Source organism: Entelurus aequoreus, linkage group LG20 (assembly GCF_033978785.1).
Source record: "Entelurus aequoreus isolate RoL-2023_Sb linkage group LG20, RoL_Eaeq_v1.1, whole genome shotgun sequence".
NCBI classification, from domain to species: Eukaryota; Metazoa; Chordata; class Actinopteri; order Syngnathiformes; family Syngnathidae; genus Entelurus; species Entelurus aequoreus.
The window spans coordinates 3,739,481-3,766,060 of record NC_084750.1 but is presented as its reverse complement, the minus strand read 5'-3'; the positions used below and the strand labels follow the sequence as shown (position 1 = coordinate 3,766,060).

The following is a 26,580-nucleotide window of genomic DNA, read 5'->3' as shown; positions in this document are numbered from 1 at the left end:
CAAAACACGTATTGGTATGAGAGACTTAGCCTTTTTTTGGTTTAACTCCTATCTTACTGACAGGATGCAGTGCGTCTCCCATAACAATGTGACCTCGGACTATGTTAAGGTAACGTGCGGAGTTCCACAGGGTTCGGTTCTTGGCCCTGCACTCTTCAGCATCTACACGCTGCCGCTCGGTGACATCGTACACAAATACGGTGTTTGCGTTCACTGTTATGCTGATGACACCCAACTCTGACCAACACGCCAGATTGTAGTCAGCTGGAGGCGTGTCTTAATGAAATTAAACAATGAATGTCCAGCAACTTTTTGCAACTCAACGCTAAGAAAACGGAAATGCTGATTATCAGTCCTGCCAGACACTGACATCTATTTAATAATACCACCTTAACATTTGACAATCAAACAATTACACAAAGCAACTCGGTAAAGAATCTGGGTATTATCTTGACCCAACTCTCTCATTTGAGTCACACATTAAGAGTGTTACTAAAACAGACTTCTTTCATCTCCGTAATATCGCTAACATTTGTCCCATTTTGTCCACCACCGACACTGAGATCATTATTCATGCGTTCGTTACGTCTCGTCTCGGGTACTGTAACGTATTATTTTCGGGTCTCCCTATGTCTAGCATTAAAAGATTACAGCTGGTATAAAATGCGACTGCTAGACTTTTGACAAGAACAAGAAAGTTTGATCATATTACACCTATACTGTACATACTTTATATACATATATACCTATATATATATATACCTATGCTGGCTCACCTGCACTGGCTTCCTGTGCACTTAAGATGCGACTTCAAGGTTTTACTACTTACGTATAAAATACTACACGGTCTAGCTCCATCCTATCTTGCTGATTGTATTGTACCATATGTCCCGGCAAGAAATCCGCGTTCAAAGAACTCTGTCTTATTAGTGATTCCCAGAGCCAAAAAAAGGTCTGCAGGCTTTAGGGCATTTTCTATTCGGGCTCCAGTACTCTGGAATGATCTATTGGTAACAGTTAGAGATGCTACCTTAGTAAAAGCATTTAAGTCCCATCTTAAAACTCATTCGTATACTCTAGTCTTTAAATAGCCCTGTTTTTGGACCAGTTGATCTGCTGTCTCTCTTTTCTGCTCTGCCCCCCTTTCCTGCGTATAGAGGTTATCAGGTGACCATGGCTCAGCCTCCACAGATGACGCGCCAGCTGTTTCAAGTCGGGACCCAGGATAGACCACTCCTCTTTGCATCAGTTGGTCACGTCTCTCCATTCAAGACGATCCCCTGCTGGTGTCCCAATGGACTGGACTTTCACATGAAGACGGGACCCGGGGTGACCACTCCTTATGCATCAGTCGTTGACGTGTCTACATGCAAGAGGATTCCCTGCTGGCCTCACTATAGACTGGACTCTCACATTATTAACTGTATTCACTCAGCATCCATTGCACCGGTTACCCAGGTGGGGGGGGGGGGGTCCCCCACATCTGAGGTCCCTTTCAAGGTTACTCGTTGTTCCCATTGGGTTGAGTTTTTTCTTGCGCTGAGGTGGGATGTTGTTGTGGCTTGTGCAGCCCTTTGAGACACTTGTGTTTAAGGGCTACATAAATAAACTTGAGTGATTGATTATATTTAATTGGTGAAAAAAACAACATTCCTGGTTTAGAATTGTAACTAACTTCAGTTTTGGGCGAATTCTTTCTATCATTTACAATACTTATGTAAGACAATAACTTTTTAATCGTAAATAAACGCTAGCAAAAGTCAGCTAACAATGCAGCGAGTTCCGTCACTCTATTTTGCCTTTAAAGCACTCTAAAAACATCCATTAATGTTTTATATACATGCTGTAAGTATACATGTTTTGCAGTAACATTCATAATACCATGTAATACTTACATATTTTCCTCATTTTAAGCATACAGCGGCGTATTAATTTCACAGACACATCACAATTATCACTTTTTCCTTCAACAAACACTAAGCATCATGTAGCATTATTACCAAGTGCTAAACAAGATATACAAACTATCAACATATAAAAAATAAATATACATAATAAATCCCTTACTCACTGGGATGCTGACTGATGGATGGTTTATATCTTCCCGTCTACATAAAGAATTCATCATAATTCTCACAAAGGGTTAAAAAAATTAAAAAGCCGCAAACGAGCGTCCTTTTGTGTCATTCTCGCCATCTCCGCAACTAAGTTGAATGTCAAAGTTGACCAACTTGTCGGTTTGTGTCCACAATCAACCTTTTACTATCCAGGGTAGAGGCTAGAGCCGCCAGTTTTTACCTACACGTTGAACCCTGCGGCTTATAAAACGGTGCAACAAATTTATGGGGTTTTCTTTGCTGACGGCCATAATGCAAATACTTAAAAAAAACAAAAAAACTAACACACTGAAAAGGCGAGTTATTGTTTGTGCTATGGCGCCATGTTTTGGACGGGTTTGCTCACTGCAGGTGCTGCAGTGTCCTTCCATTTAGTGCTTTTAACCGGAAGTAGAAGTGCGGTTCCGTCTTCTAGACGTTTGTCAGTTTTACAGTACAACAAAACAATTTTTACTTACTAAACCGTTCCATGTGTGATGTGTGTAGGAGTGTTTTCATACTGAAGCTAGCGTTGTTAGCATCAGCTAATATGCTACCACGCTTACGAGTGTCTGTGTTAATATTATTAACTTACAACGGCATTCTCTTTGTATAGTTTCAGTTTCATAAATTCACCAAAACGTCACTGGGGAGTTATTGAGTCTTGTTTAGCTGATTGGAGAGCTAGCTTCCGCAGCTAGTGGGTCCATGACAATGACTTCTGTTTTGTTTGATCAGCGGTTTACTGCCGTGTAACAGTTTTTTAATGTTTTTTTTATGGGCGGAAGTGTATACTTCCATTAGCTGCCTTGTTAGCCGCCTAGTACTTGCCATATTTTATGACTTAGAATGCATTAAAAAAAGAAAAACGTGTTCCTGTCTTACGTTTTTAGTGAATGTTAGGCAAAAATTCCAGAAAAAGTGCAGTTCCCTTAACTTTGATTAAAAAAGCTTTGATTCGATAGGATGTTTAAATTGTGACGTAAAACTTCCCTAAAAACACACTACTCAGAAAGAAATGTAAAGAGTTTGGGTTACAGCAGCTTGTAGAAATACTGCTCGTGTTTTTCTCATTGCTGTACGTTTGGAGTGTATTTGTTGGGACTAGCTACAGAGGAAGCTGGACATGTACAGCTCACACTGAACACTCCATCTGGTGTGTGCGCTCAACCTTGACCCAGAACATTGAAATCTTAGCTGGTTGTGGTACTACGGATGAACCATTACACTGCTTTTAATGCTGTGCACGTGTGTGTCCAATTAAGCAAAGTTCACCGTTTGTTCTCCTGCGTGTACCTGCATTCCCATTTGGTAAGAAGAGTGTTCGCTGTTCACAGGCGGGACGCCAAGGAAGAGATCAGCGGACCCAGACAGCGAGAAGGACCCTGACCCTGCAGACAGATTTTGACATTTAATGACAGTAAATACATAAATGTACATTATGCAGTTCTACCCTTGTTACGCTCGATAAAAGCGCAGACTTCAAACTGGCGACGGGTCTTTGAATTGTGAAAATCCGTTAAGTAAAACATGATTTATGATAAATGTTTTTCTCCATTAAGCAATGAAACATGACACCACCTTCCTATTGGTAGAAAAAAAAGGTCATTATTTAATCAAAGCATGAGCAGCCTTTTGGTTGCAGCGGTAGAGGTGGAAATGTGAGCCAGCAGTGCCATCAAGTGGCCAAAGGATGCATATTGTGTCTTCGGAAAGGGCCAACTTTTCTCTCAAGACGATCGAGGATGTTGTATTCGTATTAAATTGTTTCAAAACACTTTTCCACCACTTGTGGCAGTAATGACAATCTCAAACAAACAGAAGAAGTCTGGTGCTAAAGACTTAGAGAAGTTTCCTAAGCGCAAAAGATATGACTAAAGTGGTGAAGCTGTATTTTCATTTGCACTTTAATTTTACTGACGGTTTAATTTTCTCCTGGTTTTGGAGTATAAATATTTGTGGTTTTGGCACCAGCCGCTAGACTACATCTGACCAATCTAAGTCCATGAGCATAAATTGATAAAGCCTAATTGTGTGAAAGGCGAAAAGTCTTCAAGTCCAACAGTCAAGTTGCAATCGAATGAATGTCCTAAGAAAACTGTTTAGTTATTATTAATTCAGCTAGAATTGTTTTAATTTCAGCACTGCACATAAAAAACGTATACATTTTTATTATTTATGATTCATTGAGTTATAATTTTTTTATTTTAGCACTATTTCATTTTTCATCCCTTTGTTTCCACTATATTTGAGTTGTATTTATTTTTGTAATCAGCCTGACCTAAGGCTTGATAATATTTGTGATTAACTCATGCTTTCATACGATTTGACTAAGTATATCCTGTTCAACTGTAAGTAGGTTAGGTAGAGTTATTAAATATGAGTATAGTCAAGAGGGAGATTACTAATTCAGAGTTAATATTTGAGTGGGCCCACTCAAATATTGGAAAAGTTGGGCCTCGAGGTCAAAAAGGTTAAGAACCGCTGACTTACACAATCAACTATTACTTGGGACGGCGTGGCGAAGTTGGTAGAGTGGCCGTGCCAGCAATCGCAGGGTTGCTGGTTACTGGGGTTCAATCCCCACCTTCTACCGTCCTAGTCACGTCCGTTGTGTCCTTGGGCAAACACTTCACCCTTGCTCCCGATGGGTGCTGGTTAGCGCCTTGCATGGCAGCTCCCTCCATCAGTGTGTGAATGTGTGTGTGAATGGGTGAATGTGGAAATAGTGTCAAAGCGCTTTGAGTACCTTGAAGGTAGAAAAGCGCTATACAAGTATAACCCATTTATCATTTATTTGTATTTTGTAAAGTGTAACATTCTGAGGCCTTGCCTGACTTTAAAGGTAAACCATAATTATAATTTAACTTTATTCACGTTTGTAATTTGCAAAATTTTTCCTTTTTCTATTTTTTTCCTACACATTGAACCCTGCGGCTTATAAAACGGTGCGGCTAATTTATGGGTTATTCTTTGCTGACGGCCATAATGCAAATAGTTAAAAAAAAACAAGCAAACACACTGAAAAGGTGTGTTATTGTTTGTACTAAGGCGCCATCTTTTGGATGGGTTCGCTCACTGCAGGTGCTGCAGTGTCCTTACATTTAGTGCTTTCAACCGGACGTACAAGTGCTGTTCCGTCTCTTTTACAATATAACTAAAACAATTCTTACTTAATAAACTGTCCCATGTGTGATGTCTGTAGGAGTGTTTTCATGCATATTTGCATGTGCTATTGCAATGAAGCTAGCTTCGTTGGCATTAGCTAATATGCCAACATGAGGGTCTGTGTTAGTATTATAAAACGTCACCGTGGAGTTATTGAGTTTGTTGAGCTGATTGGAAAGCTAGCTTCTGCAGCTAGTGGGTCCATGACGATGACTTCTGTTTTGTTTGATCAGTCCTTTTACTGCCGTGTTACAGGAACCGTTTGGAAAACATTAAGGTATGTAAATAGACATTTACAAAATATTTCTCTGTAAATAACTAATTTCACAACGTATATATCTGCGGCGTATAGTCCGGTGTGGTTTATATGAAAAAATATTAGTTTTCTTCTTAAATTTAGTGGGTGTGGCTTATATACCGGTGCGCTCTATAGTCCACAAAATACAGTACATATATTCTATTCGTATTCTAAGTTATAAGAGGGGTTTGTTACATATTTAAACATTTTTACATAGAAAGGGAAAAAAAGGAAGCCAACCGAGGCAAAATTAAAATGTTTAGGTTAAGAAAAAAGTAAACACAAAACTATATAGAAATGAAAAACTATCTGAGACTCCAATGGTTGTATAACTACTGACACTTTACCTCCACGATAGATTGCAAAATACTCCAACAGCGTCAACTAGAGCCTTTACCCTTGTTTGGGTTGTACCTGTGGAGTTAGGAGTGTGCGGCGAGTCGTCGCCCTGTCGCGCCCCTATAGCCGTCTTCATGGCGTAGAGGTTGGCCTCTTCCTGGAACTTGCCGATGTTTTTCTTGTAGCGGATTCTCTTGTTGCCAAACCAGTTTGAGACCTAAAAGGGGGAAAACAAGATAGTTGTAAAAAACGTAAGTATGAGGTTCACAACAGCTAAGGGGAGTTTGATAAAGTAAAGGTCTGCATCAGCATATCACATTCCATGTGTGTCGTGTGTGCTGGTACGACTAGAAAGTTCCTTGAATCACAAGTGGATCTTAGGAGAATTTACACAGACGTGGAACTTGAATGGCCACAAAATGTGAAACGCAAACATGTTCTACCATTAAATATGCTTGTATAATATACATTGCTAAAGATAAAATACATGTATAGAAAATAAATATAAACCCTAACCCAAAATATAAAGCAGGGGTTACGGCCCGCGGGCATCATGAGTTTAATAAGGAATCTGGCCTGTGGGGTGTTTCCAAAATAATTTTAAATATCTGTCAAGCTCATCGCTGCAAATATGCCACCAATTTGTGGACTACGTTAGTAAATCAGGTCTATGACCATGAATTTTGTTTGAAGTAAAGACAGCACAGCATTTACTTATATAGCTGATTGGAGAGCTAGCTTGTGCAGCGAGGGGCCATGACAATGACTTCTGTTTTGTTTGATCAGCTGTTTTACTGCCGTGATACGGACACCATTTGTAAACAATTATGGTATGTATATAAACATTTACAAAATATTTCTGCGTAAATAACTCATTTTACAATGTATATATGTGCAATTTATAGTCTGGTGTGGCTAATATATTATTTTTCAAAAATGTAGCTGGTGCGGCTTATATTTAGGTGCGCTCTATACTCTGAAAAATAGGGTAGTTTAAAACTAAAAAGAGACTAATTGTACCTGAGAGACGGTGATTCCACAATTTTTGGCAAGTTCTTCTTTGGCTTCTTCACTTGGGTAGGGGTTGGACAGGTGCGAGTAGAAGTACTCGTTCAGGACCTCTGTGGCCTGCTTGCTGAAGTTGCGCCTCTTACGCCTGCCAGGCGGTGAGATAGTCAAAATGCGCTTTTGAGAAATAAAGTGTTAGCAAGGATTAGGGAGAAGGGTTCCACCTGGCATCCAAGAAGCGGGACCGGAGGATCATGACGGCCTCGCAGGTGCTCTGCTTGAGCTGCGTCTGGATGGAGCTGAACTTGCGGTGGATGATGGCCACCATGCGCTCGATCTCGCGCGGCGTGACGGGCCGCGTGCGCGACTGCTCCCTCAGCAGGTTCATCACGTGGGTGGTGAACTCGGTGCACGCCTGGACACACGCAAACAAACACGTCTGTTAGTTTCACGCTGGTCTGCCAAACATTTTTAACAAGACACTCCAACCCAGTGGTTCTCAAACTTATTTCACCAAGTACCACCTCAGAAAACACTTGGCTCTCCAAGTACCACCATAATGACTAACAATTAAACACAGTAGCTCAGTAGGCCTAAGTATTCATTAAAAACTAGGCAAATGTTTTATTCAACAAGTATATTTAAAATTTTGGGCCATTGTAACATTACAGTTTGAACAGGAACACTGTGTTTGAATATAGGAAAGTAAAACACTGTACTTTAACAGTGAATCAAATCTTTCACACGCCACTAGATCAGGGGTAGGGAACCTATGGCTCGTGAGCCAGATGTGGCTCTTTGGATGACTGCATCTGGCTCTCAGATTAAATCTTAGCAGACATTGCTTAACACGATAAGTAATGAATAATTCCGCTGGAGTCCGCTCCGAGTGTTGCTGATTGAGACTTGTCGTGCGACTTGCCGCAGTAGCAAAAGCAAACAAAGCGGGACCTGGAACACACCAGGAATGAAGGTCAAAAACTGGATGTCCTGGCAAAAATGGGAAGTTTTGAAGACGTGCTGCAGGCGACCAACACTGCAAGGAGTGAAAAGGGGGCGTGGTCACGTGAGTGACCGAAAAAGATTCCGTACAAGAAGTCAAATGCCCAAAATATTTTTGGGAAGATTTATTGGCAATTAGAGTGTTTTTATTCCTAAATGAATTGAAATTGAAATTAATGAATTCAAAAATGGGCTCCAACAAAAAGAGAACTTTTTAATGCAGAGCAAACAGGCTGGTTGCTTGTGCACTGGTTATTATCTACTTCACATATTTAATACTAAATAATGATATCATAAGTGTATGTACTGTATTTGCTAAAAGAATAAAAGGACGATACCAATATTACGTCAAAATGCTAAGAAAATTGGTCCATGTCTTGTCACTATGAGCAATATTTAAAGCTCTTGCAATGGCACATATACAAGAAGATGTTGACTAAATTATACATTATTGGCAAAATAAATGTTTGTGTACAGTTTTTTTTCTTAAAAATATATTTGACTGGTTATAATAAAAAACATTACATAGTGGTTGTATATACAATATGCAGCATGGCTGTGTGATATCTAAAGGATTACCCTGCAACAGTGTTATAAACTCCCAAAGTGTAAAATATATTGAAAAAATGTAGTAATTTCCTACATTCACAACTAGATGTTAGCTAAAGAAATATTGTGTTGCAATCCATAAAACATACTTTTCACTGTGCGGCCACACACAGAAGTCAAAGACGCACCTCCCGAATTGTTTATACATTTTTATCATTCAATTAAAAACTATGCAAATAAAAAATACTTTCCAGACCCACCACTTATATACATACATACATATATATATATATATATATATATATACATATGCTAACTTTGCGCATCTAATATCTTATGTGTGCTGGTATGACAATAACGTTCCTTGAATAGCTACATTATTACAGCTCTATAATCTCATATTTAGGCCTTGACAAATAAATATACAATACATCCGCACATAGAGGAATGCTATTACGTCGTATAATATGTGTTATGTATTTTAGAGTGCATATGTGTTCGTTATGAGTGTATGAGCTATATTCCGGTGTCTGAACAACTTTGCATGACAGATAGCATAGATTTAGAAAAAAATAAAATACCACTGTTTGCGGTGAAAGTTACGTACGCAGATTTCACCCCTGCTGACGAAACGTTTTTGCGCACAGCAAACTTAATAAATGAGGTCTGCTAGAGAATTAGAAGCTTCTCAAATACAAATGTTTTAACGGCACATCATTTTCTTTTGTCATTTGAACAAGACCAGCAGAGTGGAACCTCCAGTCACAAAATTTGGGAGTGTAATTATTTTTTCGTACATGAATACGTGGTTTGTACATTAAATCGCGCTAAAACTCTGGAGATTACGGTAATCCCACAAGCGTGTTTTGCGTTGTCTTGGATGTGTGATGACGACCACAGAACACCGAACAAAACCTTCTGTGATGTGGCAAAGCAGTCGTCTGTGTCCTGGCTGCTCAGTAAAATATGGCTAAGGTGACAATTACTAAAGAAACTCGCTTCTCGAGAAAAGGTTATGTCAAACAGAAACTGCACAAGAACACATGTTTTTTTTAAAGCATTCTAAAATACGACAAGTAGGAAGTGGCTAACAATGCAGCTATTGGGTGTACACTGTTCCGCCCATAAAACCCTCTAAACACATCCAAAAAGCGCCAACACACTCCATTTACATGTCATGACCTGAATAGTAACAAGTATTAGCGATATTGTTATTAAAGCGATAACACAGAGGAACTACTTTTAGCGGCTAACTAGTTTATGCTGCTATATTGACATTGAGCTGCTGCATTGCCTCTGAGTTAGTGAAAGTTAATTCTAGATTATAAATCATGCCTCTCACCAGGATAGTAGAAGGTTGTGGACTAGGGTTGTTCCAATACCAATAATTTGGTACTGGTACCAAAATGTATATCGATACTTTTCAAAATAAAGGGAACTACAAAAATTTAAATATTGGCTTTATTTTAACAGAAAATCTTACAATACAATAAACATGTTTCCTATTGCACTCAACGAAAATTTTTAGAAGGTTAAAATATAAATTAAAAGGCATTAAACACATTGGGCTTTTCTTGTTGCACTCAAAGAACAATTTACACATTTCCTTTTTACATAGAGTCTGACAAAATCAAGGATTAGGTTAAGATATAATAAAAGGCTTTATTTACATTATATTAAATGTTTCTTGATTTATGGTTGTCACTCCTGGTCAGTGCTTTAAGAAAAATACAATTATTAGTAAATACTAAAAACAAAACTATGGATAAATGTACACAGGTAAGCCATGTAGCAGGTAAAATACACTTTTGTTAAAGATAAAACACTAATTGTAGCAATTTGTTACCAAATATAGTAATTTCACTTGTATTAGTTGACTGTTAATTGGGCAGTTTTAACTCCACTAATATTTGTCAACAATCCAAGCAGCTGTGTGCGCGTTTACGTATCTACATGTTATGTATCTACATGTTTTGTATCTACATGTGCACAGCAGGGGAGATGGTTAACTCATGAGAGAAGAGCATGTGTGTTTGTGAGAATGACAATGTGTTGGCTGAGTGACGTCAGTGAGTGAGTGGGCGAGCAAAGTGAGAGAGCGGTAGCGCTGCACTGCGCAGTCAAGTGATGAACGGGTCCGGCTGTGTCATGCAAAACTAATAATAAAGCAACCAGATTGTCACGAATCGGCGGCTTCATCATTCTGACCTGAAAGCGGAGCTTAGCAGACCCATTGACGGGTAAAGTGAAGTGTTAACCCGACAAAAACATCGACCCTGAAGGGAACGTCTGCCCTGTGCTTCCCTACTTTGGTCTGCACCGGCGCCGAACAGCAGGACAGGTGTAACAACAACATCATTACCTGTCACTCTTTAAATCTCCTTGTGCAGATCTGAATGCTTATTTTGTAAAAGTTTATCTAAGTTTGAAGCAAAGGTGCTAATACTACCGTAATTTCCGGACTATAAGCCGCTACTTTTTCCCCTCGTTCTGGTCCCTGCGGCTTATACAAGGGTGCGGCTTATTTACGGCCTGTTCTTCTCTGACACCGACGAAGAGGATTTCGGTGGTTTTAGTACGCAGGAGGAAGACGATGACACAATGATTAAAGACTGACTTTTCATATACCGGTAGGCTGGTTATTTTGATAACGTACAGGCGAGCACTTTGTATTACTTTGCACCGTTGTATTATTTGTACTCTGCACGAATGCTGTTCGCCATGTCAAAGATGTGAAAGTTTGATTGAATGATTGAAAGATTTATTGTTAATAAATGGGACGCTTTGCGTTCCCAAACAGTCATCTCTGTCCCGACAATCCCCTCCGTGGTAGCAGGAACCCCTATATACTACGGTAATTACACATCAAAACCCTGCGGCTTATAGTCGGGTGCGGCTTATATATGGAGCAATCTGTATTTTCCCCTAAATTTAGCTGGTGCGGCTTATAGTCAGGTGCGGCTTATAGTCCAGAAATTACGGTAATCGCCACATTTGGCAAGGCGTGTTTTAAAGCAACACTTGAAGCGCTGCACTTCCGTGTTTAAAGCATTAGTTTTGAAGCCCAAATACCTCCATATTGCGTTTCACGCACACTCTTTATTAACCAGTACAATTGTTGTTTTTTGCCATTCCTCTTCTCCAAGATGTTATTGCTTGTATGCACTTTGTGTGTGCAGTCTGACACACAACATCATGCGTCTCGGCTCTGTAGCTCCCTGCCACACAGCGGGCATTCAGATGAAAGAACGGTACCGGTACTTTTCAAAGGCAGTGTAGTTTCAATCAATTGGTATTGCGGTACTTTATGAGTACCGGTATACCGAACAACCCTGTAGTGGACCTAAACCCACAAGTTGGTCAACTTTGACATCCAACTTAGACCCGGAGATGGCGAGAAATACACAAAAAGACTCTCGTTATCGGCAACTTTTTTTAAATCATCGGTGAGGATTGTGATTAATTCTCATCTAAACCGGAAGATATAAACATCCCATCAGTCCGCATCCCAGTGAGAGCAGACATTGTTCAGTAAATTGATAGTTTTTTTTTATGTGCCATGATTAGTAGTGTTGTTGTTGTTGAAGAGAACGTTGTGATGCGTCTGTGAAATTAATACGTATGCTTAAAATGAGCAAAACACGTAAATATTACATGTTATTATGAATGTTACTACATTACATGTATACTTACAGAGTATATATAAAAACCTTAATGGAGGTTTTTTAAAGCGCTTTATAGGCGGAATAGAGCGACTCCTATTGGCTCCATTGTTGGCTGACTTTCACTAACATTGATTTATGAGTTACAAGGCATTAAAAAAGAACATATGCGTTGTCTTACCTAAGGATTGTGAATGATAGGCAAAATTCCATAAAAAAGTGCAGTTGTATGTCAGTTTAAGAGTGTTAGTCACAAAACATAATTATAAACATTATAACATAATTGTATCTATTCAAATGTATTCCTATGGAGATGATCGGTATGAAGAAAGTGTTTGACTGAGAGCTTCAACTGTACACGATGTTCATATTGTGAGTTAGTGTGTGGCCGGGCAAAGTTAAGCGGCCGCCCTCTGGGGCCGACGCGAGCGCCGGCGGAGGTGGTGTCGTGACACTCTACCTGCTCATACTTCTCCAGCTCAGTGTGGTAGATACTGCGAATCTGGCTCAACTTGCTTTTGTAGTCCGAGTGCTCCAGTGAGCTGTCGGGCGACATGGCGCCCGAGCTGGTGGCCGCCGACACGGCCGCGGCTGCGCCGCCTCCTTTCTCGGGCCCGGCCACACCCTCTGCCAGGAGCATGTTGTCCAAGCGCACCAGCTGGGGGTCCTGGGGCTCCTCCTCCTGGTTGTTCCTCATGGACAGGCCTGTCACCAAGGCAATGACATCTCTGTGACATTTCAACTTGCATTTACCGTAAATTCCGGACTATAAGCAGCTACTTTTTTCCTACACTTTAAACCCTGCGGCTTATAAAACAGTGCGGCTAATATATGGATTTTTATTCGCTGACGGCCATAAAGCAAATAGTTTCCATTACACACATGCAACGACACTTAAATTGTGTGCTATTATTTGTGCTATGGTGCCATCTTTTGGACGAGTTCGCTCACTGCAGGTTTTTCTGGGTGAATTCCTTCAACTGTTTGCTTCTGTTTAAAGCTTTGAATTGGACATAGAAATGGAGAATGTTTGATTGAACACATTTTTTAGTGATATCGATTACGTGTCTACCGCAAAATATATTGGGATCATTTAATCCACCCAAAAGTTTGTACATCCTGGTATAGATGATACTGAAAAAAGCAGGTTTCGATGTATTTTTGGTGTGTCGCTATTAGGGTTGTACGGTATACCGGTACTAACAAAGTGTTGCGGTACTAATGAGTTAAAAAAAGGTAATATACTGCCTTGGAAAAATATCGGCCCCTTTTTTTTTTTTATCCGCATGCTCCCAAGCCGCGGGAACGTTACATGTGTGACGCACAACCAGACCGCATACAAGAAGAAACAGTGTGAAGAGAAAGAAAAGCAAAAAAAACAGTTATTTTACTGGTTAATAAAGAATGCACGAAGCGCAATATGGAAGTATTTGGGCCTTAAAACTAATGATAAAGGTGAAGCAAGATCGCATAATTTGCTATGATATCATTTTCTATAAAAAATTCGAAAACAAATATGTATACATACACTTAAAAACAAATCTGTGTTATTAATTAGTATAAACATATATTTCTTTATATTATATCGCTTTTCTCCCTTTTTTAATTGTTGCTGCTTATTGTACAATGTACTTTTTAATAGAGACTTTTAGTAACAATAGCAATATAAAAAACAATAAGTCAGTTTTTCCCTTTTAAATGTTTTGGAATTCCGTTTTTTTTACTACCGTAGAGTGTGTGCTTTTGTGTCATTAATAACATTTTATAAAACATCTATTAACGAAATGCAAGATTTCTCACGTTTGTTGGGACAGTACATCTTTGGACAATTTTGACCAATATTTAAAGTATATTAAAATTATGCTTGTGCAAGATACTTTTCTAAAACCTTCATTTTGTTAGCACAATGAGATGTGCACAGCGCTATTATTGTGAAGGGGGAAGTAAGGAGTCGACTCAAGTGGTGCCCGTTTGTACATTGATCTTACACCCATGATGTCAAAGGCGGTATAGTACCAAATATGATTCATTAGTATCGCGGTACTATACTAATACCGGTATAATGTATAACCCTAGTTTAGGACGTGATTCGGGGATAATGAGCGTACAGGACACATTATTTTCCCAAACAAATGTTCCCTCTCCTTACAATATACGCGGAAATAGTATGTATTAGTTTAGTGATTTTTAGAGATGTCCGATAATGGCTTTTTTGCCGATATCCGATATTCCAATATTGTCCAACTCTTAATTACCGATTTCAACCGATATGATATATACAGTCGTGGAATTAACACATTATTACGCCTAATTTTGTTGTGATGCCCCGCTGGATGCATTAAACAATGTAACAAGGTTTTCCAAAATAAATCAACTCAAGTTATGGAAAAAAATGCCAACATGGCACTGCCATATTTATTATTGAAGTCACAACGTGCATTTTTTTTTTTTAACATGCCTCAAAACAGCAGCTTGGAATTTGGGACATGCTCATGAGGAGGTTGAGGTGGGCGGGATTGGGGGGGCGGGGTTGAGGTGGGGGGGGGGGGGGTGTATATTGTAGCATCCCTGAAGAGTTAGTGCTGCAAGGGGTTCTGGGTATTTGTTCTGTTGTGTTTATGTTGTGTTACGGTGCGGATGTTCTCCCGAAATGTGTTTGTCATTCTTGTTTAGTGTGGGTTTACAGTGTGGCGCATATTTGTAACAGTGTTAAAGTTGTTTATACGGCCATCCTCAGTGTGACCTGTATGGCTGTTGAACAAGTATGCCTTGCATTCACTTGTGTGTGTGTGGGTAAAGCCGTAGATATTATGTGATTGGGCCGGCACACAAAAGGCAGTGCCTTTAAGGTTTATTGGTGCTCTGTACTTCTCCCTACGTCCGTGTACACAGCGGCGTTTGAAAAAATCATACATTTTACTTTTTGAAACCGATAATTTTGAAACCGATACCGATAATTTCCCATATTACATTTTAAGGCATTTATCGGCCGATAATATCGGCAGTCCGATATTATTGGACATCTCTAGTGACTATTTATCAGGCAATCGTACTGTTAAAGCATTGGCACTGTTGTCTTTATTGGAATAAAACGTACCGTATTTTTCGGACTATAAGTCGCAGTTTTTTTCATAGTTTAGCCGGGAGTGTGACTTTTACTCAGGAGCGACTTATGTGTGAAATTATTAACACGTTACCGTAAAATATCAAATGATATTATTTAGCTCATTCAAGTAAGAGACTAGACGTATAAGATTTCATGGGATTTAGTGATTAGGAGTGACAGATTGTTTGGTAAACGTATAGTATGTTCTATATGTTATAGTTATTTGAATGACTCTTACCATAATATGTTACGTTATCATACCAGGCACGTTCTCAGTTGGTTATTTATGCGTCATATAACGTACACTTATTCAGCCTGTTGTTCACTATTCTTTATTTATTTTAAATTGCCTTTCAAATGTCTATTCTTGGTGTTGGGTTTTATCAAATAAATTTCCCCCAAAAATGCGACTTATATATGTTTTTCCTTCTTTATTATGCATTTTCGGCCGGTGCGACTTATACTCCGAAAAATACTGTATATAGTCTTCTTACGACCTCTGCATTTAGTTCATTTAGCCAAGTCAGAGTGCAGGAAAACATTGTATGCCCCAGCATACATTATGCTGCATGTCTGTTTGTCCAGCTGTTAGCTTTGTCTATTTTAAGCTTGCACAAATGTGCACTTGCCCAGATAAGTGCTGGAGCTTATTGGGGAGTGATGAGTACAGCAAGAACACACGAACACACGTTAATACGTGGCGCACACACACACACACACACACACACACACACACACACACACACACACACACACACACACACACACACACACACACACACACACACACACACACACACTACACAAAGCAGGCATTTGTGCAACTCTCGCTGACAGCGACAATAACAATAAACCGTGCGTGTGTTTTGTGCATACCTGTCTTTTCCTTGATCTCGCACAAAACACTGAACAATGCAGGCTTCATTCGGTGGCAGTTGAGTGCATGTTTCCTGTGCACACAGAGGGAAATAAACGTGTTAGCGTGGGCATCGCGGAAACAGAACGCCAATAACCAATCAAAACAATAACAAGCCGAGCGATGTTAGCATGTCAGCTAACGCTAGCAGGACAGACGCGAAATGCTCACTTTGCTGTCAAAAATACAGCATGTGACGTTTGTCTACTAGATATTTCGCATACGAACGAGCCACACGCGTTAAAAATGACATAATTGAACAGTAGCTGTCCCAAATTTAACAGCGTTCAGTTGGTAGCCGTAGCTAGCTTAGCTTAGCTTGCATGCTAATAATGCCCAAGTTTTAACAGCGTTCAGTTGGTAGCCGTAGCTAGCTTAGCTTAACTAGCATGTTAACAATGGCTAGCTGTTGTAAAAGACAGCAATGTAGCAAAAACCTGTAAAATAAACACGTTTATTCGAATATTTGGACGTTTTAATGTGTTTCTTTTTGTGCACAAAGTGTGCCTAAATGACGCAAGCAAAACATGGAAGTTGGTGAAAGTTTGCCGTTGTCAACTTTGAAAAAACAACAACAAATGCATGATTTTGGAAAAAAAAGTCAATATTTACTTTGCCTGCGCCTCGTCTAAACTTTGGTCGGTAATTGTCATGATCTGCTGCAGGATGTCGCCGATGTCCCGCCGGGCTTCGTGGCCGTTCTCCACGCCGTCGAGGCCCGGCTCGCCTCCGTCGGAGCGGTGCGCCGCGCCGAGGGCTGCCATCCCCGGGTGGCCGCTCATGGCGAGGCCCCGGCCGTTGGAGGCCCCGTTGGCCGTCAGAGGCTGCTGCTGCTGCTGCAACATGTCGAGCGACGCGCAGTGGCGACGACTGCACGGCCGCCTGCAGTCCTCCTCCTGCAGGGAGGCAACAGCGCCACCAGCGTGGACGCACCGCAGCCGGCAGGTCCCCTAGCGACGGACACGGAGAGCTGCAAGACACGCAACTGGACCTAAAAGCCTTAAAAGTAAAAGCTAAGCTTGTTCGAATTTTTTTTATTTTTTAAATATGCTTTGATATTTTTTCTTGCTCACAAAATTGGCGCTGCCGCTTGTTGCTATGCAGAGTTAGTTGGGTTGCCTCGTTACTGCCCCATTTGCTCATTAAAAAGAAAAAAAAAAAAACACATCAGCGAACTTTATGAAATAAAATTACTGCCAAAATTCCAGAAAAACACAAAAATGTTTTTTACTCACGCCCAACGAAGTAAAACACATTTTCTGCAAGTAAAAAACGATTTTCAAGTTGAAAAAAAATTCCGCGAGTAAAAAAATGATTCGCAGGTAAAAAACTAAAACAATTTTAATCTACTAAAAGATTAGCAAGAATAAAAACAATTTTCTTCTAGGTCCATCTTATCTTATAGATATGTATTGCTCTGGAACAGTGTTTTTCAACCACTGTGTCGCGGCACACCAGTGTGCCGTGAGATACAGTCTGGTGTGCCGTGGGAGATTATCTAATTTCACCTATTTGGGTTAAAAATATTTTTTGCAAACCAGTAATTATAGTCTGCAAATTATGTGTTGTTGTTGAGTGTCGGTGCTGTCTAGAGCTCGGCAGAGTAACCGTGTAATACTCTTCCATATCAGTAGGTGGCAGCCGATAGCTAATTGCTTTGTAGATGTCGGAAACAGCGGGAGGCAGCGTGCAGGTAAAAAGGTGTTTTATGCTTAAACCTAAAATAAACAAAAGGTGAGTGCCCCTAAGAAAAGGCATTAAAGTTTAGGGATGGCTATGCAGAACAAAACTAAAACTGAACTGGCTACAAAGTAAACAAAAACAGAATGCTGGACGACAGCAAAGACTTACTGTGGAGCAAAGACGGGGTCCACAATGTACATCCGAACATGACTTGACAATCAACAATGTCCCCACAAAGAAGGATAAAAACCACTGAAATATTCTTGATTGCTAAAACAAAGTAGATGCGGGAAATATCACTCAAAGGAAGACACGAAACTGCTTCAGGAAAGTACCAAAAAAAGAGAAAAAGCCACCAAAATAGGAGCGCAAGACAAGAACTAAAACACTACACACAGGAAAACAGCAAAAAACTCAAAATAAGTCACATGATGTGACAGTTGGTGACAGCACACCTACTTTGAGACAAGAGCTATAGTGATGCATGCTTGGTTATGGTTTAAAGTCATATCCAACAATTGCGACAACGACTCTTTACTGTCAACTCGTTTTAATGATTTCTGCTGGTGGTGTGCCTCCGGATTTTTTCAACACAAAAAATGTGCCTTGGTTCAAAAAAGGTTGAAAAACACTGCTCTGGAATAACCTGCCTCGAATTCTCACCGGCATTGAAAGTAAACAGGTTTTTAAAAGGAAAGTCATATTTTATCTGAGTCTGTAAATTAGTTTGCTTATCGATGATTTTTGTTTGGTTTTGTATTGTGTAGTTATATTGATATGGTAATTATTATTCTGTGACTGTAAAGTTTGCTTGTTTTCTTATTGATGCTTTTATTTGTTTATGTATTTGTGTAGTTATAATTATATGTTTTTACTTGGAATTGTATTGAGTTTGTGGACCCCAGGAAGACTAGTGGGTTGTTGTGGCAACCAGCTAATGGGGTTCCTTAATAAAAATCCAAAATCAAATCAAAATCTTATCTTGCTGATTGTATTGTACCATATGTCCAGGGAAGAAATCTGTGTTCAAAGAACTCCGGCTTATTAGTGATTCCCAGAGCCCCAAAAAAATCTACGGGCTATAAAGCGTTTTCTATTCGGGCTCCAGTACTCTGGAATGCCCTACCGGTAACAGTTAGAGATGCTACCTCAGTAGAAGCATTCAAGTCCCATCTTAAAACTTATTTGTATACACAAGCCTTTAAATTGACCCCCCTTTTAGACCAGTTGATCTGCCGTTTCTTTTTCTGCTCTGCACCCCTCTCCTGCATGGAGAAGTTATTAGGTGACCACAGAGGACGCGCCAGCTGTTCAAAGTCGGGACCCGGGGTGGACCACTCTTGTGCATCAGTTGGTGACGTCTCTGCGCTGCTGACTTGTCTCCATGTAAGATGATCCCCTGCTGGCCCCACTATGGACTGGACTCTCTCGTTAAAAAACTGAATCCACTCAACATCTATTGCACCGGTCACTCAGGTTAGGGGTCCACACATCTGCGGTCCCCTCCAAGGTTTCTCATTGTATCCCATTGGGTTGAGTTTTTTCTTGCCCTGATGTGGGATCTGAGCCGAGGATGTCGTTGTGGCTTGTGCAGCTCTTTGAGACACTCGTGATTTAGGGCTATATAAATACATTTTGATTGATTGATTGATGGGCAGCACGGTGGCACAGGGGTTAGTGCATGTGCCTCACAATACGAAGGTCCTGAGTTCAATCCCGGGCTCGGGATCTTTCTGTGTGGGGTTTGCATGTTCTCCCCGTGACTGCGTGGGTTCCCTCCGGGTACTCCGGCTTCCTCACACCTCCAAAAACATGCACCTGGAGATAGGTTGATTGGTAAAACTAAATTGGCCCTAGAGTGTGAATATTGTCTGTCTATCTGTGTTGGCCCTGCGATGAGGAGGCGACTTGTCCAGGGTGTACCCCACCTTCCGCCCGAATGCAGCTGAGATAGGCTCCAGCACCCCCCGCATCTCTAAAAGGGACAAGCCGTAGAAAATGGATGGATGGGTGATTGATTGATTTGGTAAAACGATTCGCAGGTATAAAAACAATTTTCCTATATAAATAAAAATATTCACAAGTAAAAAAATAAAAATTATAGTTATGAAACGATTCGCAGCTATAAAAACAATTTTCTTAAATTAAAAAAAAACAATTCACAGGTATGAAAACAATTTCCGGCAAGTAAAAATGTGATTCGCAAGTATAAAAAAAATGTCTTCAATAATAAAATGATTCGCCAGAATAAAAAATAATTATTCAATTATCAAAACGATTCACAAGTATAAAAACACTTTTCTTAAATTAAAAAACGATTCGCAAGTATATAAAAACAATTTTTTTCAAGTAGAAAACAATTACCAAGTAAAAAAAAAAAAATTTCTGCAAGTAAAAAAAACAACCCAAATTTTAATCTATTAAAAGACTAATTTGCAAGTATAAAAACTATTTTCTTCAATTGATAAAACGATTCGCAGGTATTCAAACAATTTTACTAAATAAAAAAAAATATTCACAAGTAAAAAAAACAACTTTTTTTATAATTATAAAATGATTCGCCGGTATAAAAACACTTCTTAAATAAAAAAACAAAACACTATTCGGTGGTAAGAAAACAGTTTCCTGCAAGTAAAAATGTGATTTGCAAGTATACATTTTTTTTCTTAAATAATAAAACGATTCGCAAGTATAAAAACAATTTTCTGCAAGTAAAAAAACGATTCCCAAGTAAGAAAAAAAGCAATTTTCTGCAAGTGAAAAAAAAAAAGTTTTTTTAATCTATTAAAAAAATGATTCGAAAGTATAAAAACAATTTACTTCACTTAATAAAACTGAATACAATTTAAATAAAAAACAACAAAACAACAACAACAAAAACAATTCGCAGGTATAAAAATAATTTCCCACAAGTAAAAATGCGATTCGCAAGTATAAGACAACAATTTTAATAATAATACATTGATTCGCCAGTATAAGAACAATGTTCTTCAATTAATAAAACGATTTGCAAAAAAAACTGTTCTTAAAAAAAAAAAAAAAAGATTCACAGGCATAAAACACTTTTCTTCAATTGAAAAACGATTCGCATTCATTGTGCAAAAAAATAAATAAAAGAGCCATTCAAAATACTTGATTCGTTTACGAATGTCACATCTCTCACCAGTATGTAGAATTTAGTTATGGAATGGATTAATAAACAATGTACTAATATGATCCACCTAAAGAAACTGTTCAGACTGTAAGTGTTTGCACACTACAAGAAAAAAAATGTTCTACATAAAGCTACAAACACAAAACATAACGAAAAACAAAAAAAAAGAGCAATACACAAGCCGTTTCGAATTTGCCCCAATTTTTGACATTTTATAATATACAAATAATATAATATACAAAATATTGATACCAGCACAATTGCCCTAGATGAAATTAATGGGTCGGGGTTGGAATTTTTCGAATAGGTAGGTATTTCGGAAATTTAGGGAAAACTGGGAATTTGTACGAAAAAAAAGGAAAATTTGTTCTCCCAACTAAGAGTAATGTTTTGAAGGTCGAATGGTCAAAAACGGAATTATATCGGAAGAGCAGTGTGTATGGATGGTTGAAAGGTCGAAATCGGATATAAAACGGCGCACAATTTTGAGAATTTAGGGCATTGTAGAACTATGAATACATCCATTCATTTGAATGGGAATTTCCTGGAAATTTGGAAATTTCGGGAAAACCAAATATTTTTTGAAAATATTGATACTAGAACAAATGTCCTACATCAGTGGTCCCCAACCACCGATTGGTACCGGGCCGCACAAGAAATAAAAATGAAATCAACATAAAAAACACAATGTATACATTATATATCAATATAGATCAATACAGTCTGCAGGGATACAGTCCGTAAGCACACATGATTGTATTTATTTATGTAAAAAAAAAAAATATATATATATTTTTTTTTAAATACCCCCCCCCCCACCGGTCCGTGGGACAAATTTTCAAGCGTTGACCGGTCCGCAGCTACAAAAAGATTGGGGACCACTGTCCTACATGATATGAATGGGTTGGTGTTGGAATTTATCGAATTGGTTGAAACATGTGGACGTCGTAACAGTTTGAATTGAGAATGGGTATTTCGGAATTCCTGGAATTTCGGGAAAACTTGGAATTTGTACGAAAAAAAAGGAACATTTGTTCTTCCAACTAAGAGGAATGTTTTGAAGGTGCAATGGTCAAAAACGGTTAAAAAATGTGGAATTTGAAAACTTTCCAGGAAGAAGTGAAAATAGGGCTGTGGAAAACCGGTAATTCTGGGTATTCCTAGAATTTTTTTGACCTTGGAAAATGGTAGTTTGGTATTCCAAGGTGAGTGGAGTGTGTGGATGTTGGAACGGATCTAATCGGATGAGAAATGTGGGATATGCAGTCGACTGTATATTTATCATTCATTGTCAGTGGGGAGAAAATTCCTGGAAATTCCAGGAAAACCGTGATTTGGGGGAAAAGTATATCGGAAGAGTAGTGTGTGGATGGTTGAAAGGTCGAAATCGGGTATAAAACGGCGCACAATTTTGAGAATTTTGAAAATGTAGGGAATTGTATAACTATGAATACATCCATTCATTTAGAATAGAATAGAATAGAATATAAAGTACTTTATGGGAATTTCCTGGAAATTTGGAAATTTCGGGAAAATCAAATATTTTTTGAAAATATTGATACTAGAACAAATGTCCTAGATTAAATGAATGGGTTGGTGTTGGAATTTTTCGAATCGGTTGAAAAATGTTGACGTCGTAACAGTTTGAATTGAGAATGGGTATTTTGGAATTCCTGGAATTTCGGGAAAACTTGGAATTTGTACGAAAAAAAATTGGATAATTTGTTCTCCCAACTAAGAGGAATGTTTTGAAGGTGGAATTGTCAAAAACTGTTAAAAAATGGGGACTTTGAAAACTTTTCAGGAAGAGGTGAAAATAGAGCTGTTGAAAACCGGGAATTCTGGGAATACCTATAACTTTTTGAACCTTGGAAAATAATAGTTTGATTGTCCAAGGTGAGTGGAGTGTGTGGATGTTGGAACGGATAAAATCGGATGAGAAATGTGGGATATGCAGTCGACTGTATATTTATTATTCATTGTCAGTGGGGAGAAAATTCCTGGAAATTCAAGGAAAACCGTGATTTTGGGGAAAAGTATATCGGAAGAGTAGTGTGTGTGGATGGTTGAAAGGTTGAAATCGGGTATAAAACGGCCAATCGGTTGAAAAATGTTGACGTAGTAACAGTTTGAATTGAGAATGGGTAGGTCGGAATTCCTGGAATTTCGGGAAAATTTGGAATTTGTACGGAAAAAAAATACGGGATTTTTTTTCTCCCAACTAAGAGGAATGTTCTGAAGGTTGAATGGTTGGAATTGAAGCGGTAGAAAATGGATGGAATTGGTTAAAAAATGTAGACTGTGCAAAAAATTCCAGGAAAAGGTGAAATTCTGGGAATTCCTGGAAGTTTTTTCACTTTCGAAAATAGTAGTTTGATTGTACAAGGTGAGCGGAGTGTGTGGATGTTGGAACGGATCTAATCGGATGAGAAATGTGGGATATGCAGTCGACTGTATATTTACTATTCATTGTCAGTGGGGAGAAAATTCTTGTAAATTCCAGGAAAACCGTGATTTTGGGGAAAAGTATATCGGAAGAGTAGTGTGTGTGGATGGTTGAAAGGTCGAAATCGGGTATAAAACGGCCAATCGGTCGAAAAATGTTGACGTAGTAACAGTTTGAATTGAGAATGGGTAGTTCGGAATTCCTGGAATTTCGGGAAAATTTGGAATTTGTACGGAAAAAAAATACGGGAATTTTTTCCTCCCAACTAAGAGGAATGTTTTGAAGGTTGAATGGTTAGAATTGAAGCGGTAGAAAATGGATGGAATTGGTTACAAAATGTAGACTGTGCAAAAAATTCCAGGAAAAGGTGAAATTCTGGGAATTCCTGGAAGTTTTTTCACTTTCGAAAATGGTAGTTTGATTGTACAAGGTGAGCGGAGTGTGTGGATGTTGGAACGGATCTAATCGGATAAGAAATGTGGGATATGCAGTCGACTGTATATTTACTATTCATTGTCAGTGGGGAGAAAATTCTTGTAAATTCCAGGAAAACCGTGATTTTGGGGAAAAGTATATCGGAAGAGTAGTGTGTGTGGATGGTTGAAAGGTCGAAATCGGGTATAAAACGGCGAATCGGTCGAAAAATGTTGACGTAGTAACAGTTTGAATTGAGAATGAGTGGTTCGGAATTCCTGGAATTTCGGGAAAATTTGGAATTTGTACGGAAAAAAAATACGGGAATTTTTTTCTCCCAACTAAGAGGAATGTTTTGAAGGTTGAATGGTTAGAATTGAAGCGGTAGAAATGGATGGAATTGGTTACAAAATGTAGACTGTGAAAAAAATTCCAGGAAAAGGTGAAATTCTGGGAATTCCTGGAAGTTTTTTCACTTTCGAAAATAGTAGTTTGATTGTACAAGGTGAGCGGAGTGTGTGGATGTTGGAACGGATCTAATCGGATAAGAAATGTGGGATATGCAGTCGACTGTATATTTACTATTCATTGTCAGTGGGGAGAAAATTCTTGTAAATTCCAGGAAAACCGTGATTTTGGGGAAAAGTATATCGGAAGAGTAGTGTGTGTGGATGGTTGAAAGGTCGAAATCGGGTATAAAACGGCGAATCGGTCGAAAAATGTTGACGTAGTAACAGTTTGAATTGAGAATGGGTAGTTCGGAATTCCTGGAATTTTGGGAAAATTTGGAATTTGTACGGAAAAAAAATACGGGAATTTTTTCTCTCCCAACTAAGAGGAATGTTTTGAAGGTTGAATGGTTAGAATTGAAGCGGTAGAAAATGGATGGAATTGGTTACAAAATGTAGACTGTGCAAAAAATTCCAGGAAAAGGTGAAATTCTGGGAATTCCTGGAAGTTTTTTCACTTTCAAAAATAGTAGTTTGATTGTACAAGGTGAGCGGAGTGTGTGGATGTTGGAACGGATCTAATCGGATGAGAAATGTGGGATATGCAGTCGACTGTATATTTACTATTCATTGTCAGTGGGGAGAAAATTCTTGTAAATTCCAGGAAAACCGTGATTTTGGGGAAAAGTATATCGGAAGAGTAGTGTGTGTGGATGGTTGAAAGGTCGAAATCGGGTATAAAACGGCGAATCGGTCGAAAAATGTTGACGTAGTAACAGTTTGAATTGAGAATGGGTAGTTCGGAATTCCTGGAATTTCGGGAAAATTTGGAATTTGTACGGAAAAAAAATACGGGAATTTTTTCCTCCCAACTAAGAGGAATGTTTTGAAGGTTGAATGGTTGGAATTGAAGCGGTAGAAAATGGATGGAATTGGTTACAAAATGTAGACTGTGCAAAAAATTCCAGGAAAAGGTGAAATTCTGGGAATTCCTGGAAGTTTTTTCACTTTCAAAAATAGTAGTTTGATTGTACAAGGTGAGCGGAGTGTGTGGATGTTGGAACGGATCTAATCGGATGAGAAATGTGGGATATGCAGTCGACTGTATATTTACTATTCATTGTCAGTGGGGAGAAAATTCTTGTAAATTCCAGGAAAACCGTGATTTTGGGGAAAAGTATATCGGAAGAGTAGTGTGTGTGGATGGTTGAAAGGTCGAAATAGGGTATAAAACGGCGAATCGGTCGAAAAATGTTGACGTAGTAACAGTTTGAATTGAGAATGGGTAGTTCGGAATTCCTGGAATTTCGGGAAAATTTGGAATTTGTACGGAAAAAAAATACGGGAATTTTTTCCTCCCAACTAAGAGGAATGTTTTGAAGGTTGAATGGTTAGAATTGAAGCGGTAAAAATGGATGGAATTGGTTACAAAATGTAGACTGTGCAAAAAATTCCAGGAAAAGGTGAAATTCTGGGAATTCCTGGAAGTTTTTTCACTTTCAAAAATGGTAGTTTGATTGTCCAAGGTGAGCGGAGTGTGTGGATGTTGGAACGGATCTAATCGGATGAGAAATGTGGGATATGCAGTTGACTGTATATTTACTATTCATTGTCAGTGGGGAGAAAATTCTTGTAAATTCCAGGAAAACCGTGATTTTGGGGAAAAGTATATCGGAAGAGTAGTGTGTGTGGATGGTTGAAAGGTCGAAATCGGGTATAAAACGACGAATCGGTCGAAAAATGTTGACGTAGTAACAGTTTGAATTGAGAATGGGTAGTTCGGAATTCCTGGAATTTCGGGAAAATTTGGAATTTGTACGGGAAAAAAATACGGGAATTTTTTCCTCCCAACTAAGAGGAATGTTTTGAAGGTTGAATGGTTAGAATTGAAGCGGTAGAAAATGGATGGAATTGGTTACAAAATGTAGACTGTGCAAAAAATTCCAGGAAAAGGTGAAATTCTGGGAATTCCTGGAAGTTTTTTCACTTTCGAAAATAGTAGTTTGATTGTCCAAGGTGGCTGGAGTGTGTGGAGTGTGTGGAACGGGATGAGAATAATACGTAAATAGATGACTTTTTTTTTAATGTAGAATTGCAAACATACAGTATATAGGTCATAGACCTGATCTGAGAAATGCAGTGGAAACACAAACCACAGGTCTACGGGAACCTTTAGTTTCAGGAAGTGAAAGTCCCTGAACTTTTGATGGTAAAAGCCTATTGTCTGGTGGGCGGCTGAAACGTTATCATTAAATGATTTAGCGTAATGAAGGCCGACTTCTCCTTTTTG

General features: G+C 38.9%; 1 protein-coding gene across 1 annotated transcript in view; it reads right to left on the bottom strand.

Moving 5' to 3' along the window:
* pbx2 (pre-B-cell leukemia homeobox 2) overlaps positions 1-17,107 on the bottom strand; it is an 18,280-nt gene extending 1,173 nt beyond the window's left edge. The window contains exons 1-7 of the mRNA XM_062029220.1: positions 16,757-17,107; positions 16,105-16,178; positions 12,583-12,827; positions 7,134-7,324; positions 6,922-7,057; positions 5,977-6,118; positions 3,393-3,487 (exon numbers count right to left, since the gene is read on the bottom strand). Of these exons, the coding sequence (XP_061885204.1) occupies positions 3,393-3,487; positions 5,977-6,118; positions 6,922-7,057; positions 7,134-7,324; positions 12,583-12,827; positions 16,105-16,178; positions 16,757-16,989 (1,116 nt within the window). The 5' untranslated portion in view covers positions 16,990-17,107. The remainder of the gene's footprint in view (positions 1-3,392; positions 3,488-5,976; positions 6,119-6,921; positions 7,058-7,133; positions 7,325-12,582; positions 12,828-16,104; positions 16,179-16,756) is intronic.
* Positions 17,108-26,580: the final 9,473 nt, after the last annotated feature.